Source organism: Salmo salar, chromosome 03 (assembly GCF_965601325.2).
Source record: "Salmo salar chromosome 03, fSalSal1, whole genome shotgun sequence".
Taxonomy (NCBI): domain Eukaryota; kingdom Metazoa; phylum Chordata; class Actinopteri; order Salmoniformes; family Salmonidae; genus Salmo; species Salmo salar.
The window spans coordinates 105,200,001-105,220,140 of NC_138293.1; the positions used below are offsets into that span (position 1 = coordinate 105,200,001).

A 20,140-nucleotide genomic window follows, 5' to 3' on the forward strand; every position below is an offset into this window, starting at 1 on the left:
GTCATCCTTCCTTCCTCCCTCCCTACCAGAGTCATCCTTCCTTTCTCACTCCCTACCAGTCATCCTTCCTTCCTCCCTCCCTACCAGAGTCATCCTTCCTTCCTCACTCCCTACCAGTCATCCTTCCTTCCTTTCTCACTCCCTACCAGAGTCATCCTTCCTTCCTTTCTCACTCCCTACCAGAGTCATCCTTCCTTCCTTCCTCACTCCCTACCAGTCATCCTTCCTTCCTTTCTCACTCCCTACCAGAGTCATCCTTCCTTCCTTTCTCACTCCCTACCAGAGTCATCCTTCCTTCCTCACTCCCTACCAGAGTCATCCTTCCTTTCTCACTCCCTACCAGTCATCCTTCCTTTCTCACTCCCTACCAGAGTCATCCTTCCTTCCTCACTCCCTACCAGAGTCATCCTTCCTTTCTCACTCCCTACCAGAGTCATCCTTCCTTCCTTTCTCACTCCCTACCAGAGTCATCCTTCCTTCCTCACTCCCTACCAGAGTCATCCTTCCTTCCTCACTCCCTACCAGAGTCATCCTTCCTTCCTCACTCCCTACCAGAGTCATCCTTCCTTCCTTTCTCACTCCCTACCAGAGTCATCCTTCCTTCCTCACTCCCTACCAGAGTCATCCTTCCTTCCTCACTCCCTACCAGTCATCCTTCCTTTCTCACTCCCTACCAGAGTCATCCTTCCTTCCTCACTCCCTACCAGAGTCATCCTTCCTTTCTCACTCCCTACCAGAGTCATCCTTCCTTCCTCACTCCCTACCAGAGTCATCCTTCCTTTCTCACTCCCTACCAGAGTCATCCTTCCTTCCTTTCTCACTCCCTACCAGAGTCATCCTTCCTTCCCTCACTCCCTACCAGAGTCATCCTTCCTTCCTCACTCCCTACCAGAGTCATCCTTCCTTCCTCACTCCCTACCAGTCATCCTTCCTTCCTTTCTCACTCCCTACCAGAGTCATCCTTCCTTTCTCACTCCCTACCAGAGTCATCCTTCCTTCCTCACTCCCTACCAGAGTCATCCTTCCTTCCTTTCTCACTCCCTACCAGAGTCATCCTTCCTTCCTCACTCCCTACCAGAGTCATCCTTCCTTCCTCACTCCCTACCAGAGTCATCCTTCCTTCCTTTCTCACTCCCTACCAGAGTCATCCTTCCTTCCTCACTCCCTACCAGAGTCATCCTTCCTTCCTCACTCCCTACCAGTCATCCTTCCTTTCTCACTCCCTACCAGAGTCATCCTTCCTTCCTCACTCCCTACCAGAGTCATCCTTCCTTCCTCACTCCCTACCAGAGTCATCCTTCCTTCTCTCACTCCCTACCAGAGTCATCCTTCCTTCCTCACTCCCTACCAGAGTCATCCTTCCTTTCTCACTCCCTACCAGAGTCATCCTTCCTTCCTCACTCCCTACCAGAGTCATCCTTCCTTTCTCACTCCCTACCAGAGTCATCCTTCCTTCCTTTCTCACTCCCTACCAGAGTCATCCTTCCTTTCTCACTCCCTACCAGAGTCATCCTTCCTTCCTTTCTCACTCCCTACCAGAGTCATCCTTCCTTTCTCACTCCCTACCAGAGTCATCCTTCCTTCCTCACTCCCTACCAGAGTCATCCTTCCTTCCTCACTCCCTACCAGAGTCATCCTTCCTTTCTCACTCCCTACCAGAGAGTCATCCTTCCTTCCTCACTCCCTACCAGGAAGTAATCACTGATCTGACTCCTCCCTACCAGAGAGTCATCACTGATCTGACTCCTCCCTACCAGGAAGTAATCATTGATCTGACTCCTCCCTACCAGGAAGTAATCACTGATCTGACTCCTCCCTACCAGGAAGTAATCACTGATCTGACTCCTCCCTACCAGGAAGTAATCACTGATCTGACTCCTCCCTACCAGAGAGTCATCACTGATCTGACATGATTTGTAACAGAGTTGGATAGAGGGCACTACCCCTATGGGCACAGGTCTATAGTAGTGCACTAAAGCAGATTTTGTGGCACGCGAGTGTCAATCCAAGTCTAACCAGATTGGTCAGATCATTCATTACTAGGAAGGAAAGGAAGGAAGGAAGGGAGGATGCATGTCTACAGCTTAAAAACACAAGCAAAAGGTTCTATTTGTGATTATTTCTATTTGTCCATATTTGTCTATTTGTCCATGAGATCCCGCCAGGCGACTAGTAGTTTGAGCATCCATGTTAGCATTAGCATAATCACTGAGACACAGAGAGAGGAGGGACATCTTACTTACACAACAGGTGACAGGCGTGTGGCCTCAGGCAGGGCAGCGCAGCGCATGGAGTAGCCTAGCATCGGCTAGCTATAGCATAGCTTAGCCATGTAGCTTAGTTGTAGCCTCGGCTAGCTATAGCGTAGCTTAGCCATGTAGCATCGGCTAGCAATAGCATAGCCATGTAGCATCAACTTGCTGTAGCATACTGTAAAACTTCAATTTAAAAAAAAGATGCAAAATGCAGAAATTCGGGTCCGCCATTTACTGGTTGCTAAAATTTGACGAGTTCGCCTAATTTCAGTTTGTGTGACAATACAAGCAGTGTAGAGAAATAGCTTTTCAATAAACATATTGTATTTTCAGCTGTTTGAAGCTGGTGTACAAAACCAAAAGTAAAAAAACACATATAGAAATAGCACAAATAGAAAATATCTACCCCATTCAATGAGAATGACAGACATTTATGTGAATTTGGTCAAGTCTCCCCCCAAAAAAGTAAAAAATATTGCATCTTTAAAAGTGGGGAGTTTATTTGCTTAAATCACTGAACACAACAGGTGATAATGAGAGCCAGGCTTCTATTTTACCCAGTTGTCTATTTCCTTAATGAACACAGCTTTCGCTTATTTGGATAGTTAATTGTTTAATTCCAGCATTCACTTCCAGTATTTGAATACATTTCATTTTATTCACTAATGTGTTTTCATCTTAGTTATGCCTCTATTTTGGGAAAAAAAAAAATACTTTTCCTTGACAGAATAATTATTCTCCTCTTTGACTGGGCATTTTCTGCAGTTCTTACTTTCACCATTAGGGGGCGATCAGACAACTTCTAAGGGTCTGTACTCCCAAAGTTGTTGACTGTTTTTGTGCTTCAAGTTAGCAAGCCAACTGCTAGCTGTTTCTTACTGGTGATAAGAACTGATGATCGCCATAATGTTTCTAATCATTATTGAATTATTTAAATGTAACAAATCAAACAAACCTCGTAAACAATTAATTTAGACCCGGCATTTATTTGAAACAGGCGTTTATTTGCTGAAATGTGTGCCGTTGCCCGGTTATTAAAAGGGACAGGCGACTATTTGAGACTTTCTTTAATTTAAGTTTTAGTAGACTGGCTAGCTAGCTGTAGCATAGACTAGCTGTAGCATCAACTAGCTGTAGCATAGACTAGCTGTAGCATCAACTAGCTGTAGCATAGACTAGCTATAGCTAGCCATAGCATCAACTAGCTGTAGGATAGACTAGTTATAGCTAGCCCTAGCATGAACTAGCTGTAGGATAGACTAGCTATAGCTAGCCGTAGCATCAACTAGCTGTAGCATAGACTAGCTATAGCTAGCCGTAGCATCAACTAGCCATAGCATAGACTAGCTATAGCTAACCATACCTTAGCGAGGTAGCATGGCTAAAGGTGGCGCTAGTCCTGGCGGGCTTCAGTGTGTGTCAGCAGCAGCAGTAGCAGAACAAAACAGCACAGGCTGAGAGACATGTAAAAGCATCATGGGTAGGAGAGGGGTCAGGAGTGAGTGGTGAAAGATGAGCAGGTGGCAGCGAACGACAGGAAAGGGTGGAGTTATCTGGAGGTTTAGTAGACAGGAAGAGTATTCTCCAAATATGCCAACGAGCCAATCAAATGTGTGTGTGTGTGTGTGTGTGTGTGTGTGTGTGAGCGTTAGGAATCTAAAAATCCCTCTGAAACCCACAGGTAACCTTCCTAAATCACTATCCTTGTCCCAAACCTCAACCTTTACCCTAGGCCTCACAATCACAATCACATTTCACCGTCTCCATTGAAGAAAAAAATAGTTCCTGAGTGTGTGTGAGCGTGTGTGTTTTTAATCCACTGTACTCCCTTGTGTGATGCAGAGTAGCCTACAACAACAAAAAAAAAACCATTGGCCCTGAAGCACTACAGTGTAGGGAACCTAGTAACCTTGTGCTGTTGGGGCTGTTTGGTCCAACAGAGCAAGTAGTGTGTGCAGCGGACAGGCAGACAGGCAGACAGACAGAGAGAGAGAGAGAGACAGACGAAGCGAGAGACAAGGACCACAGTGAGTTTTGGCTTTCTTTACCAAATCAATTTTAAAAACAAAACACTTTTAATAAAAATAAAAGCTTCAGTACCAAAAAACACAACTTTTTTTTTTTTTATAGAAACACACATCCACACATGATCAATGTACAAAACAAAGTCCACAGCAGTCTGAGCAACAAGCCGGGCAAAACCATGACAACCGCATCCGTGACAACCGCAACCGTGACAACCGTTACAAAAATCAAGTCTAAACCAGGAGGCAGCAGCGGCAGGAAGAGGAATGGGACTCTAAAGAGCCTGGGAGTGATGTCACAGCTGTAAGAGCCCTCTCTCTCTCTCTGTGGTCAGTATAAAACAGGAAGTGAGGTCAGTGAGGTGAAAACACTCAGAATGATTCAGATCTTACAGTTTTGAGATGACGGGATTCCCTATGACAAAACATCTCTGTCTCAACGTTAACAGAGATGATGTGATTCCCTACAACAAAACATCTCTATCTCAACAGAGATGACATGATTCCCTACAACAAAACATCTCAACGTTTAGTAATAGAGATGACATGATGCCCTACAACAAAACATCTCAACGTTTAGTAACAGAGATTACAAGATTCCCTACAGCAAAACATCTCAACGTTTAGTGAAAAGATCACAGAGGGTGTGGTCAGTAACCAGGGGGTGTGGTCAGTAACCAGAGGGTGTGGTCAGTAACCTTGATCGAAGGAGTCGTCGGAGGAGCTAAGCCCCGCCTCCTGCAGCAGGAGGGATAAGTGCTTCTGTTTCCTCTCCCGAGCCGCCTGATTGGACGAGGAGGGGGACGGTCTCTTCCTGGGCGGGGCTGTGTGGGGTCGCAACCCTGAGAAGGGGTGACAGCCTCCCCGGGGGACATCCTCTTCAGAGTCAGAGTCTGGTGCAGAGAACACAGGGTCAGGACACAACTAACACACACAAACATTAACATGTTAGTCATTTAGCTTCTTAAGGTATAGGGGCAGTATTTTCACAGCCGGATGAAAAACGTACCCAAATTAAACTGGTTACTACTCTGGCCCAGAAACTAGAATATGCATATTATTAGTAGATTTGGATAGAAAACACTGAAGTTTCTAAAACTGTTTGAATGATGTCTGTGAGTATAACAGAACTCATGTGGCAGGCAAAAACCTGAGAAAAATTCAACCAGGAAGTGGAAGATCTGAGTATTGTAGTTCTTTTGAATGCCTATCGAAACTACAGTGTCGGTGGGGTTACGTTGCACTTCCTAAGGCTTCCATTGGCTGTCAAAAGCCTTCAGAAAGTTGTTTCATCCGTCACCTGTATCCGGGCAGTGTATAGGAGCTCATTCAATCAGTGGACTGCCTGGGGACAAAGGGATTGGATATGCGCGATCCCGCGAGAGCGCCTTTCCTTATTTTTCTTCTGGAATGAATACGCTATTGTCCGGTTGGAATATTATCGCAATTTTACGTTAAGAAAACCATAAAGATTGATTTTAAACAACGTTTGACATGCTTCTAAGAACGGTAATGGAACATTTTTACTTTGTCTCATGGAACCGCGCTCGCGCGTAATGCCTTTGGATAGTGCTCTGTACGCACGAACAAAACAGAGGTATTTGGACATAAATATGGATTATTTAGAACAAAAACAACATTTCTTGTGGAAGTAGCAGTCCTGGGAGTGCCTTCTGATGAAGATCCGCAAAGGTAAGAGAATATTTCTAATACTAATTCTGAGTTTAGGTGACCCCAGAACTTGGCGGGTGTCTGTATAGCTTGCTGTGATGGCTGAGCTATGTACTCAGAATATTGAAAAATGTGCTTTCGCCGAAAAGCTATTTTAAAATCTGACACAGCAGTTGCATAAAGGAGTACTGTATCTATAATTCTTTAAATAATTATGTATTTTGTCAACGTTTATGATGAGTATTTTTGTAAATTGATGTGCACATTCACCAAAGTTTTGGTGGGAATACATTTTCTGAACATCACGCGCCAATGTAAAATGCTGTTTTTGGATATAAATATGAACTTGATTGAACAAAACATGCATGTATTGTGTAACATAATGTCCTAGGAGTGTCATCTGATGAAGATCATCAAAGGTTAGTGCTGCATTTAGCTGTGTTTTGGGTTTTTGTGACATATATCCCTGCTTGGAAAATGGCTGTGTGGTAATTTTTGTCTATGTACTCTCCTAACATAATCTAATGTTTTGCTTTCGATGTAAAGCCTTTTTGAAATCGGACAATGTGGTTACATCAAGGAGAAGTGTATCTTTAAAATGGTGTAAAATAGTTGTATGTTTGAGAAATTTGAATTATGAGATATTCTTGTTTTGAATTTGCCGCCCTGATATTTCACTCGCTGTGTCCCGCAGGTGGGACGCTACCGTCCCACGTAGCCCATAGAAGTTAACAGACGTTCTTATCCAGAGAGACAGTTACATTAAGATAGCTAGGTGGACAACCACATATTACAGTAGTTAGTATATTCAGATAGCTAGGTGGACAACCACATATTACAGTAGTTAGTATATTCAGATAGCTAGGTGGACAACCACATATTACAGTAGTTAGTATATTCAGATAGCTAGGTGGACAACCACATATTACAGTAGTTAGTATATTCAGATAGCTAGGTGGACAACCACATATTACAGTAGTTAGTATATTCAGATAGCTAGGTGGACAACCACATATTACAGTAGTTAGTATATTCAGATAGCTAGGACAACCACATATTACAGTAGTTAGTATATTCAGATAGCTAGGTGGACAACCACATATTACAGTAGTTAGTATATTCAGATAGCTAGGTGGACAACCACATATTACAGTAGTTAGTATATTCAGATAGCTAGGTGGACAACCACATATTACAGTAGTTAGTATATTCAGATAGCTAGGACAACCACATATTACAGTAGTTAGTATATTCAGATAGCTAGGTGGACAACCACATATTACAGTAGTTAGTATATTCAGATAGCTAGGTGGACAACCACATATTACAGTAGTTAGTATATTCAGATAGCTAGGTGGACAACCACATATTACAGTAGTTAGTATATTCAGATAGCTAGGTGGACAACCACATATTACAGTAGTTAGTATATTCAGATAGCTAGGACAACCACATATTACAGTAGTTAGTATATTCAGATAGCTAGGTGGACAACCACATATTACAGTAGTTAGTATATTCAGATAGCTAGGTGGACAACCACATATTACAGTAGTTAGTACATTCAGATAGCTAGGTGGACAACTACATATTACAGTAGTTAGTATATTCAGATAGCTAGGTGGACAACCACATATTACAGTAGTTAGTATATTCAGATAGCTAGGTGGACAACCACATATTACAGTAGTTAGTATATTCAGATAGCTAGGTGGACAACCACATATTACAGTAGTTAGTATATTCAGATAGCTAGGTGGACAACCACATATTACAGTAGTTAGTATATTCAGATAGCTAGGTGGACAACCACATATTACAGTAGTTAGTATATTCAGATAGCTAGGTGGACAACCACATATTACAGTAGTTAGTATATTCAGATAGCTAGGACAACCACATATTACAGTAGTTAGTATATTCAGATAGCTAGGTGGACAACCACATATTACAGTAGTTATAATATCCACCCTGCACAGCCAGAAGAGGACTGGCCACCCCTCATAGCCTGGTTCCTCTCTAGGTTTCTTCCTAGGTTCTGGCCTTTCTAGGGAGTTTTTCCTAGGGAGTTTTTCCTAGCCACCCCTCATAGCCTGGTTCCTCTCTAGGTTTCTTCCTAGGTTTTTGGCCTTTCTAGGGAGTTTTTCCTAGGGAGTTTTTCCTAGCCACCGTGCTTCTTTCACATGCTTTGCTTGCTGTTTGGGGTTTTAGGCTGGGTTTCTGTACAGCACTTTGAGAATATCAGCTGATGTACAAGGGCTATATAAAAATACATTTGATTTGATTTGATTTGATTAGTTAGTATATTCAGATAGCTAGGTGGACAACCACATATTACAGTAGTTAGTACATTCAGATAGCTAGGTGGACAACCACATATTACAGTAGTTAGTACATTCAGATAGCTAGGTGGACAACCACATATTACAGTAGTTAGTACATTCAGATAGCTAGGTGGACAACCACATATTACAGTAGTTAGTATATTCAGATAGCTAGGTGGACAACCACATATTACAGTAGTTAGTACATTCAGATAGCTAGGTGGACAACTACATATTACAGTAGTTAGTATATTCAGATAGCTAGGTGGACAACCACATATTACAGTAGTTAGTACATTCAGATAGCTAGGTGGACAACTACATATTACAGTAGTTAGTATATTCAGATAGCTAGGTGGACAACCACATATTACAGTAGTTAGTATATTCAGATAGCTAGGTGGACAACCACATATTACAGTAGTTAGTATATTCAGATAGCTAGGTGGGACAACCACATATTACAGTAGTTAGTATATTCAGATAGCTAGGTGGGACAACCACATATTACAGTAGTTAGTATATTCAGATAGCTAGGTGGACAACCACATATTACAGTAGTTAGTATATTCAGATAGCTAGGTGGACAACCACATATTACAGTAGTTAGTATATTCAGATAGCTAGGTGGACAACCACATATTACAGTAGTTAGTATATTCAGATAGCTAGGTGGACAACCACATATTACAGTAGTTAGTATATTCAGATAGCTAGGTGGACAACTACATATTACAGTAGTTAGTATATTCAGATAGCTAGGACAACCACATATTACAGTAGTTAGTATATTCAGATAGCTAGGTGGACAACCACATATTACAGTAGTTAGTATATTCAGATAGCTAGGTGGACAACCACATATTCCAGTACCGTAATTTCCGGACTATAAGCCGCTACTTTTTCCCAGGCTTTGAACCTCGCAGCTTAAACAATGACGCGGCTAATATATGGATTTTTCCCGCTTTCAAATATATATATATTTTTTAAAAACACATTCTGTGACGTGCTCAGTTTTTTGGCGGCATGAAGCTTTCATTGGACCAATGAAATTGCCGAACGGGTTTTAAGGTCAAACAACTTTTTTGTTTACTGTTTAGATTAAATCGAGCGCTCTCAAACTTCCCATCATTCTGATTACGGTAGTCATTTTGTTACCCTCATCATGGCAAAGACACAGAGAAATGCATATGATGCAGCTTTCAAGTTGAAGGCGATTGATCTGGCTGTTGGAAAAGGAAATAGAGCTGCTGCACGGGAGCTTGGTCTGGAGCGATGGCTTTCTTGGTAGGGTACTGTTTACTGCTAATGTTTTATTTTTTGTTACATGCCGTGTTTCATTAAAGCCTATTTATTTTTGTTACAAGCCGTGTTTCGTTAAAGCCTGTGTAAAGTTCATTTGTTTCAATGTACCGGTAGGCACCTGCGGCTTATAGACATGTGCGTCTTATTTTCAAAATATATATTTTTTAATTCAGTGGGTGCGGCTAATATATAGGTGCTCTTAATAGTCCGGAAATTACGGTACACGTGATCGTAAAAAGTTTTGGTTTCGGTCCATCGTGGGTTATCTGTATTTTCTGTACCCTCCTATTGTTCTCTCTTCCCTGACCTTCGTCTTAGCGAGGTATGTTGTCCTTGGCTCTGAAATTGTTCAATATAATGTTACCCAATGTGCTGTTATGCAACAATAGATATAAAGATTTATGTTAACAAGTTATCACCGAGCTCGCTAAACTAGGGTATCTATTGTAACTTGTGAGTACTTGGGACAGTGTTTGAGCGAGTGTCCATGTGCTCGCGCAGGTACCTGAGAGCTGTGACTGCCCCAAGGGCTAAAACATATTGTGTGTTTGTCTCTTCGTGTTCAGGGCAACCAGCAGACCTCAAGTTGTGGCAGTGTCCTCGTTAAAAAGTACACAACGCAGAACGAACCACTCTACAGAAGCACAGAATAGTCTAGAATGTCATTGTATTCTGTAGCGTTAAGATTTCCCTTCAGTGGAACTAAAGGCGCCCGGAACCTAAACCATGAAAAACAGCCCCAGACCATTATTCCTCCTCCACCAAACTTTACAGTTGGCACTATGTATTGGGGCAGGTAGCGTTCTCCTGGCATCCGCCAAACACAGATTCATCCGCCGGAACTGCCAGATGGTGAAGCGTGATTCATCACTCCAAGAGAACGCGTTTCCACTGCTCCAGAGTCCAATGGTCGGCAATGCTTTACACCACTCCAGCCGATGCTTAGCATTGCGCATGGTGATCTTAGGCTTGTGTGCGGCTGCTCGGCCACGGAAACCCATTTCATGAAGCTCCTGACTAACAGTTATTGTGCTGACGTTGCTTCCAGAGGCAGAAGAACGTCACACACACACACACACACACACACACACACACACACACACACACACACACACACACACACACACACACACACACACACACACACACACACTCTCCGTACTAACAAAGTGTAACTCACTGTAGTCGAAGCTGGAGCGTTGAGAGGAAGAGGAGTGAGGAAGAGGAGGAGAAACCGTCTTCCTCTCACCTCTAATCTTCTCTTTCCCTCCAGACGAGAGGATCCCCCCTCCATCGCTCCTCCCGCTGGGGTCAGAGGTCAGCCGGCGGCTGCTGCTGCTGAGGACGGACAGGGAGAGAGCTCTGTCCAGGTCACAGGCGAGCTGCTCATGGTCACACAGACCGACACGACGAGCCTTAAAGACCTGGTGGAGAGAACACACACCATTACAAACACACACACACCATTACGCACACACACACACCATTACACACACACACACACCATTACACACACACACACACACCATTACAAACACACACACACCATTACACACACACACACACACACCATTACACACACACACACACACCCATTACAAACACACACACACACACCATTACACACACACACACACACCATTACACACACCACACCCACACCCTTACAAACACACACACACACCATTACAAACACACACACACCATTACAAACACACACACACACACCATTACAACACACACACACACCCACACACCATTACAAACACACACACACACCATTACAAACACACACACACCATTACAAACACACACACACACACCATTACAAACACACAAACATCCACACACACACACACACACACACACACCATTACAAACACACACACACCATTACAAACACACACACACACACACACCATTACAAACACACACACACACACACACCATTACAAACACACACACACACACACACACACACACACACACAAGTTTAAAGGCAGAAGCAAGGCAACTGAATGTATCCTGCCGTCCAATCTCATCGTTGAATGTCGATGTTAAAATGACCACCTGTCGTCTGAATTCCTCCGATCACTTGAAAACAGAATTGATCAAAATATCAACAGGAGAGTGGATGTAGCAATCCCAGTGGATGCCTTAAAGACCTGGTGGACGGCTCCACACCACACCGTACCTCCAGAGAGTGACTGGTGGACGGCTCCACACCACACCGTACCTCCAGAGAGTGACTGGTGGACGGCTCCACACCACACCGTACCTCCAGAGAGTGACTGGTGGACGGCTCCACACCACACCGTACCTCCAGAGAGTGACTGGTGGACGGCTCCACACCACACCGTACCTCCAGAGAGTGACTGGTGGACGGCTCCACACCACACCGTACCTCCAGAGAGTGACTGGTGGACGGCTCCACACCACACCGTACCTCCAGAGAGTGACTGGTGGACGGCTCCACACCACACCGTACCCCCAGAGAGTGACTGGTGGACGGCTCCACACCACACCGTACCTCCAGAGAGTGACTGGTGGACGGCTCCACACCACACCGTACCTCCAGAGAGTGACTGGTGGACGGCTCCACACCACACCGTACCCCCAGAGAGTAACTGGTGGACGGCTCCACACCACACCGTACCTCCAGAGAGTGACTGGTGGACGGCTCCACACCACACCGTACCCCCAGAGAGTGACTGGTGGACGGCTCCACACCACACCGTACCCCCAGAGAGTGACTGGTGGACGGCTCCACACCACACCGTACCTCCAGAGAGTGACTGGTGGACGGCTCCACACCACACCGTACCTCCAGAGAGTGACTGGTGGACGGCTCCACACCACACCGTACCCCCAGAGAGTGACTGGTGGACGGCTCCACACCACACCGTACCTCCAGAGAGTGACTGGTGGACGGCTCCCGATCTTGCCATCTCCTCTTCTCTCCTCCTCTTCCTCCCTCCATCTCATCTTCCTCTCTGGAACAGTGGAATCTCTTCCTCCCTCCATCCCCCACGTCGGAGTACTGCACTGTCCTGCCCAGCCTGACACACACACACACACACACACACACACACACACACACACACACACACACACACACACACACACACACACACACACACACACACACACACGTTAGGAAAACAGTATCACCCTCAATTACAGCTATAAACACAGAGAAATACAGTAGCATCCTGTCCTCAATTACAGCTATAAAACAGAGAAATACAGTAGCATCCTGTCCTCATTCAGTCTGAATTACAGCTATAAACAGAGAGAAATACAGTAGCATCCTGTCCTCAATTACAGCTATAAAACAGAGAAATACAGTAGCATCCTGTCCTCAATTACAGCTATAAAACAGAGAAATACAGTAGCATCCTGTCCTCAATTACAGCTATAAACAGAGAAATACAGTAGCATCCTGTCCTCAATTACAGCTATAAACAGAGAAATACAGTAGCATCCTGTCCTCAATTACAGCTATAAACAGAGAGAAATACAGTAGCATCCTGTCCTCATTCAGTCTGATTTACAGCTATAAACAGAGAAATACAGTAGCATCCTGTCCTCAATTACAGCTATAAAACAGAGAAATACAGTAGCATCCTGTCCTCGTTCAGTCTGAATTACAGCTATAAACACAGAGAAATACAGTAGCATCCTGTCCTCAATTACAGCTATAAACACACAGAGAAATACAGTAGCATCCCAGCTATAAACACAGAGAAATACAGTAGCATCCTGTCCTCAATTACAGCTATAAACAAGAGAGAAATACAGTAGCATCCTGTCCTCATTCAGTCTGAATCACAGCTATAAACAGAGAAATACAGTAGCATCCTGTCCTTAATTACAGCTATAAAACAGAGAAATACAGTAGCATCCTGTCCTCAATCACAGCTATAAAACAGAGAAATACAGTAGCATCCTGTCCTCGTTCAGTCTGAATTACAGCTATAAACACAGAGAAATACAGTAGCATCCTGTCCTCAATCACAGCTATAAAACAGAGAAATACAGTAGCATCCTGTCCTCATTCAGTCTGAATTACAGCTATAAACAGAGAGAAATACAGTAGCATCCTGTCCTCAATCACAGCTATAAACACACAGAGAAATACAGTAGCATCCTGTCCTTAATTACAGCTATAAAACAGAGAAATACAGTAGCATCCTGCCCTCAATTACAGCTATAAAACAGAGAAATACAGTAGCATCCTGTCCTCAATTACAGCTATAAACACACAGAGAAATACAGTAGCATCCTGCCCTCAATTACAGCTATAAAACAGAGAAATACAGTAGCATCCTGTCCTCAATTACAGCTATAAACAGAGAAATACAGTAGCATCCTGTCCTCATTCAGTCTGAATTACAGCTATAAACAGAGAAATACAGTAGCATCCTGTCCTTAATTACAGCTATAAACACACAGAGAAATACAGTAGCAGCCTGTCCTCATTCAGTCTCAATTACAGCTATAAACACAGAGAAATACAGTAGCAGCCTGTCCTCATTGAGTCTCAATTACAGCTATATACAGTTGAAGTCGGAAGTTTACATACACCTTAGCCAAATACATTTAAACTCAGTTTTTCACAATTCCTGACATTTAATCCTTGTAAAAATTCCCTGTCTTAGGTCAGTTAGGATCACCACTTTATTTTAAGAATGTGAAATGCCAGAATAATAGTAGAGAGAATGATTTATTTCAGCTTTTATTTCTTTCATCACATTCCCAGTGGGTCAGAAGTTTACATACACTCAATTAGTATTTGATAGAATTGCCTTTAAATTGTTTAACTTGGGTCAAATGTTTCGGGTAGCCTTCCACAAGCTTCCCACAATAAGTTGGGTGAATTTTGGCCCATTCCTCCTGACAGAGCTGGTGTAACTGAGTCAGGTTTGTAGGCCGTCTTGCTCGCACACAATTTTTTTCACTTCTGCCCAAACATTTTTCTATAGGATTGAGTTCAGGGCTTTGTGATTGCCACTCCAATACCTTGACTTTGTTGTCCTTAAGCCATTTTGCCACAACTTTGGAAGTATTCTGACCCCAAACTTTTGACCGGTGGTGGAAATACACAGAGATATACAGTACCTTCAGAAAGTACTCATATGCTTGGACTTTATATACATTTTGTGTTTCAAACATTTATTAAATATATTATTTTCCTCACCAATCTACACACAATAATACCTACATAATGACAAAATGAAAACATGTTTTTAGAAATAGTTGCAAATTTATTGAAAATGAAAAACAGAAATATCTAATTTACATAAGTATTCACACCACTGAGTCAATACATGTTAGAAACACCTTTGGCAGCGATTACAGCTGTGAGGCTTTCTGGGTAAATGGCTGTGATAGGAGAGAACTGAGGATGGATCAACAACATTGTAGTTACACCACAATACTAACCTAAATGACAGAGGGAAAAGAAGGAAGCCTGTACAGAATATAAATATTCCAAAACATGCATCCTGTTTGCAACAAGGTACTAAAGTAATATTGCAAAAAATGTGGCAAAGCAATACACTTTATGTCATGAATACAAAGTGTTATGTTTGGGGCAAATCCAATACAACAAATCACTGAGTACCACTCTCCATATTTTCAAACATGGTGGTGGCTGCATCATGTTATGGGTATGCCAGTTCTTAACGATGACAAGCATACCCATAACATGATGCAGCCACCACCATGTTTGAAAATATGGAGAGTGTAACTTCTTAAGCATATGTTTTATACTCCTGAACTTATTTAAGTTTTCCATAACAAGAGGGGTTGAAATACTTATTGACTCAAGACATTTCAGCTTTTGCTTTTTTTATTTATTTATTTTTATTAAAATTTGTCAACATTTCTGAAAAAACATAATTTCCACTTTGAACATAATGTGTGTAGACTCAAGTGACAACATTTCAACTTTAATCAATTTTAAATTCAGGTTGTTACACAACAAAATGTTGGAAAAAAGTCAAAAAGGGAGGGGGGGGGGGGGAGTGTGAACTTTCTGAAGGTACTGTAGATACATAACAACAGTCGTTTCACTTACTTTCCTGTCCGGGACTCCATCTTGCCAGGGGGCGTCGTTACACGTTTCCTCTTCCTGGGTCGGCCCCGCCCACGTCTGGTTAGACTCCGCCTCTCCTCCTCCTGCTGAACCTCTCTGAACAGAAAGAGAACAGTGATTGGATAGGACGTACGTACTGGTCTGTCTGTCTGTCTGTCTGTCTGTCTGTCTGTCTGTCTGTCTGTCTGTGTGTCTGTGTGTCTGTGTGTCTGTGTGTCTGTCTGTGTGTTACTCACTGGGTGTCTGTCACTCACTGGGTGTCTGTCACTCACTGGGTGTCTGTCACTCACTGGGTGTCTGTCACTCACTGGGTGTCTGTCACTCACTGGGTGTCTGGAGCTGGTCCAGATGTGTATTGTCTGTCTGTCTGTCTGTCTGTCTGTCTGTCTGTCTGTCTGTCTGTCTGTCTGTCTGTGTGTCTGTGTGTCTGTGTGTCTGTGTGTCTGTCTGTCTGTCTGTCTATCTGTGTGTTACTCACTGGGTGTCTGAGCGTCTCTGCAGCTTGTCCAGTTGTCTCTGTTTGTCCTTGTACTGCCTCTGTAGCTCCGCTAACCTGATCCGGTGCTGTAACTCCCCTCCGTCACACACCTCCACACACACCTTACTGAAGAGCTGCTGGACACACACACACACACACAGGTTAGTGATACTCCACACACCTCCACACACACCTTACTGAAGAGCTGCTGGACGCACACACACACACACACACGGGTTAGTGATACTCCACACACACACACACACACACACACACACCTTAACAGCTTCTACCTCCAAGCCATAAAACTGCTGAACAATTAATCAAAATAGCCACCTGGACTATTTACATTGAACACCACCCCCTTTAATTTCACGCTGCTGCTGCTACTCTGATATTATCTATGCTTAGTCACTTCAATAACTCTACCTACATGTACATATTACCTCAATTACCACACACTGACTCTGTACCGTAATACCCTGTATATAGCCTCCACATTGACTCTGTACCGTAATACCCTGTATATAGCCTCCACATTGACTCTGTACCGGTACCCCCTGTATATAGCCTCCACATTGACTCTGTACCAGTACCCCCTGTATATAGCCTCCACATTGACTCTGTACCGGTACACCCCCTGTATATAGCCTCCACATTGACTCTGTACCGGTACCCCCTGTATATAGCCTCCACATTGACTCTGTACCGGTACCCCCTGTATATAGTCTCCACACCTCCTGCGGGTCTGTCCTCGTCCTCCAGCTGTAGGTCTTGCTGGGGTGTAGTCGTCTGGGGAGGTCGATGTGAGACTGGCTCTCAATGGCCTCCAGTAACACCTTTCTACCTGCCTCTAACAGGCTGTCGAGCCCGCTCAACACCTCACCTACACACACACACACACACACACACACACACACACACACACACACACACACACACACACACACACACACACACACACACACACACACACACCACACACACACACACACACACACACACACACACACACACACACACACACAGAGAGAGAGAAACAGACTCAGCATTAGATTCCGTGTAGGACCTTTATGAGGAAGTCACATTTAAACCATTTCCTTTTCCGCCTCCCTCCCTCCCTCCCTCCCATCCCCTCCTCCCTCCCTCCCTCCATCCCCTCATCTCCTCCCTCCCTCCCTCCCTCCCCATCCCCTCTCCTTCTCCCTCCCCCCTCTCCTTCTCCCCCCCTCCCATCCCCTCGCCTTCTCCCCCCCTCTCTCCCATCCCCTCTCCTTCTCCCCCCTCTCTCCCATCCCCTCTCCTTCTCTCCCCTCCTCCTTCCCCCTCTCCTCTCGCCCCTCCATTCCCATCCCCTCTCCTTCTCTCACGTCCTCTCCTCCTCCCTCCCTCCCATCCCCTCTCCTTCTCCCCCCCCATCCCCACCTCTCCTCCCCACCTCTCCTCCCCTGCTCCTTCCCACCTCTCCTCCCCCTCCTCCTCCTCCCCCTTCCCCCTCACCCTGCTCCAGCTGTATTCTGTCCATCTCTAGTGAAGCCATGTCGCTGAGTAGAGTCATCCCTTCCAGGGCCCAGACCTCCAGACACCCAGGACTGGTCACGTCTCTCCCCAGCGAGGAGGCCTCTGTCTGGAGCAGGGTGGGTAGGGCAGGTGGGGCAGCCTGGGGCATCTGACTGGCAGCCCACAGTGTCATCATACCGACGTTTCGAGGGGAGGGAGGGGGAGGGCAGGGAGAGAGAGGGGGAGGAGGAGAGGACGCGTGAGTGTCGGGGCCGGGTCTAAAGGTCGGTCGCTCGGAGCTTGCCGTGGTGCATGATGGGTAATGAACGGGGCTCGACTTCTTTGTGACCTCTGGTTTAGTCTCCACTTTCGGGACGGACGGCGGAAGCTGATAGGATCCACGGCAGCCGTAGGTCAACACCTCCATCTTGACCGCTCCTGCCTCCTCCTCTTCCTCCTCTTCCTCCTCCTCGGTCTGTTGTTCTTGTGGCTGTGTGGGGGGTAGAGGAGGACAGGGCTGGGGGACTGTGGGGAGGCTAACACTGGTGTGTTTGTGTGGCAGAGGACAGGGCTGGGGAGTTGTGGCGATGCTGGTGTGTAATTGTGGGTGTGTAAGGCTGGGATGTGTGTGTAATTGTGTGTGCGTGTGGCTGAGATGTGTGTGTTTGAAGCTTGAGTCTCCGTCTCTCTCTATTCGACTGAGGGTTGGAGGGCTGGAGATTCGGAGTAAAGGGTCCAGGGCTGCAGGACTCATGCCCAGCTGGGGTGGCTCCCGATCGGCGGGGTCGTGCTTCAGAGCGGTCCCTTGGTCTGGCCGGAGCTCCAGGACCCGAGGCGTCGCGTCTGGAGCTGTGGCCCGGGGCAGAGGCGCTAGGGAGGAGACCGAGGGGCGTGTGTTACCCCCTGCTGGATGGCGAGGGGGGAAGAGGGCGCTGAACGGAGCGGTGATGGACTGGTAACGGTAACCAGGGGTGATATCTGTCCACACACACACGCACAGGGTCAGATAAATAATACACATGATCCCTCTCATCAAGCACTGGTGTATCTAAACAGACTGGTTATATACAGACACACACAACAGACTGGTTATATACAGACACACACAACAGACTGGTTATATATATAGACAACACAACAGAATTCAACAGACTGGTTATATATAGACAACACAACAGACTGGTTATATATATAGACAACACAACAGAATTTAACAGACTGGTTATATATAGACAACACAACAGAATTTAACAGAATAGAATTTAACAGAACAGAACAGAATAGAACATAACAGAACAGAACAGAATATGACAGAACAGAATATGACAGAACAGAATATAACAGAATAGAATATGACAGAATAGAATAGAATAGAATATGACAGAATAGAATAGAATAGAATATAACAGAATATGACAGAATAGAATATAACAGAATATAACAGAATAGAATATAACAGAATATAACAGAATAGAATATAACAGAATAGAATAAGACAGAATAGAATAAGACAGAATAGAATATAACAGAATAGAATATAACAGAACAGAATAGAATATGACAGAATATAACAGAATAGAATATAACAGAATAAGACAGAAAAGAATATAACAGAATATGACAGAATAGAATATGACAGAATAGAATATGACAGAATAGAATATGACAGAATAACAGAATAGAACAGAATATAATATAACATGACAGAATAACAGAACAGAATAACAGAACAGAATAGAACAGAATAGAATATGATAGAATAGAATATGACAGAATATATTAGAATAGAATATGACAGAATATAATAGAATAGAACAGAATATGACAGAATAGAATATGACAGAATAACAGAACAGAATAACAGAATAGAACAGAATAGAATATGACAGAATAGAATATGACAGAATAGAATAGAATATGACAGAATATAATAGAATATGACAGAATAGAATAGAATATGACAGAATATACAGAATAAAACATAACAGAATATAACAGAATAGAATATGACAGAATAGAATATGACAGAATAGAATATAATAGAACAGAACATAACAGAATAGAACAGAATAGAATATAACAGAATATAATAGAATATACAGAATATAGAATAGAACAGAATATGACAGAATAGAATATGACAGAATAACAGAACAGAATAACATAACAGAATAGAAAGAATAGAATATAACATGACAGATAACAGAACAGAATAACAGAATAGAACAGAATAGAATATGACAGAATAGAATATGACAGAATAGAATAGAATATGACAGAATATAATAGAATATACAGAATAGAATAGAATATGACAGAATAGAATAGAATAGAATATGACAGAATAATAGAATAAACAGAATATGACAGAATAGAATAAACAGAATATGACAGAATAGAATATGACAGAATAGTATATGACAGAATAGAATATGACAGAATAGAAGAATATGACAGAATAGCAGAATATGACAGAATAAAGA

At 43.7% G+C, this 20,140-nt stretch overlaps 1 protein-coding gene across 1 annotated transcript in view; it reads right to left on the reverse strand.

The window, feature by feature from the left end:
* tnrc18 (trinucleotide repeat containing 18) overlaps positions 1 to 20,140 on the reverse strand; it is an 86,590-nt gene that overhangs the window by 24,999 nt on the left and 41,451 nt on the right. The window contains 7 exon segments of the mRNA XM_082973151.1: positions 4,978 to 5,172; positions 10,760 to 11,003; positions 11,774 to 12,638; positions 15,662 to 15,775; positions 16,158 to 16,294; positions 16,895 to 17,043; positions 17,658 to 18,609. Coding sequence (XP_082829277.1) covers positions 4,978 to 5,172; positions 10,760 to 11,003; positions 11,774 to 12,638; positions 15,662 to 15,775; positions 16,158 to 16,294; positions 16,895 to 17,043; positions 17,658 to 18,609 — 2,656 coding nt within the window.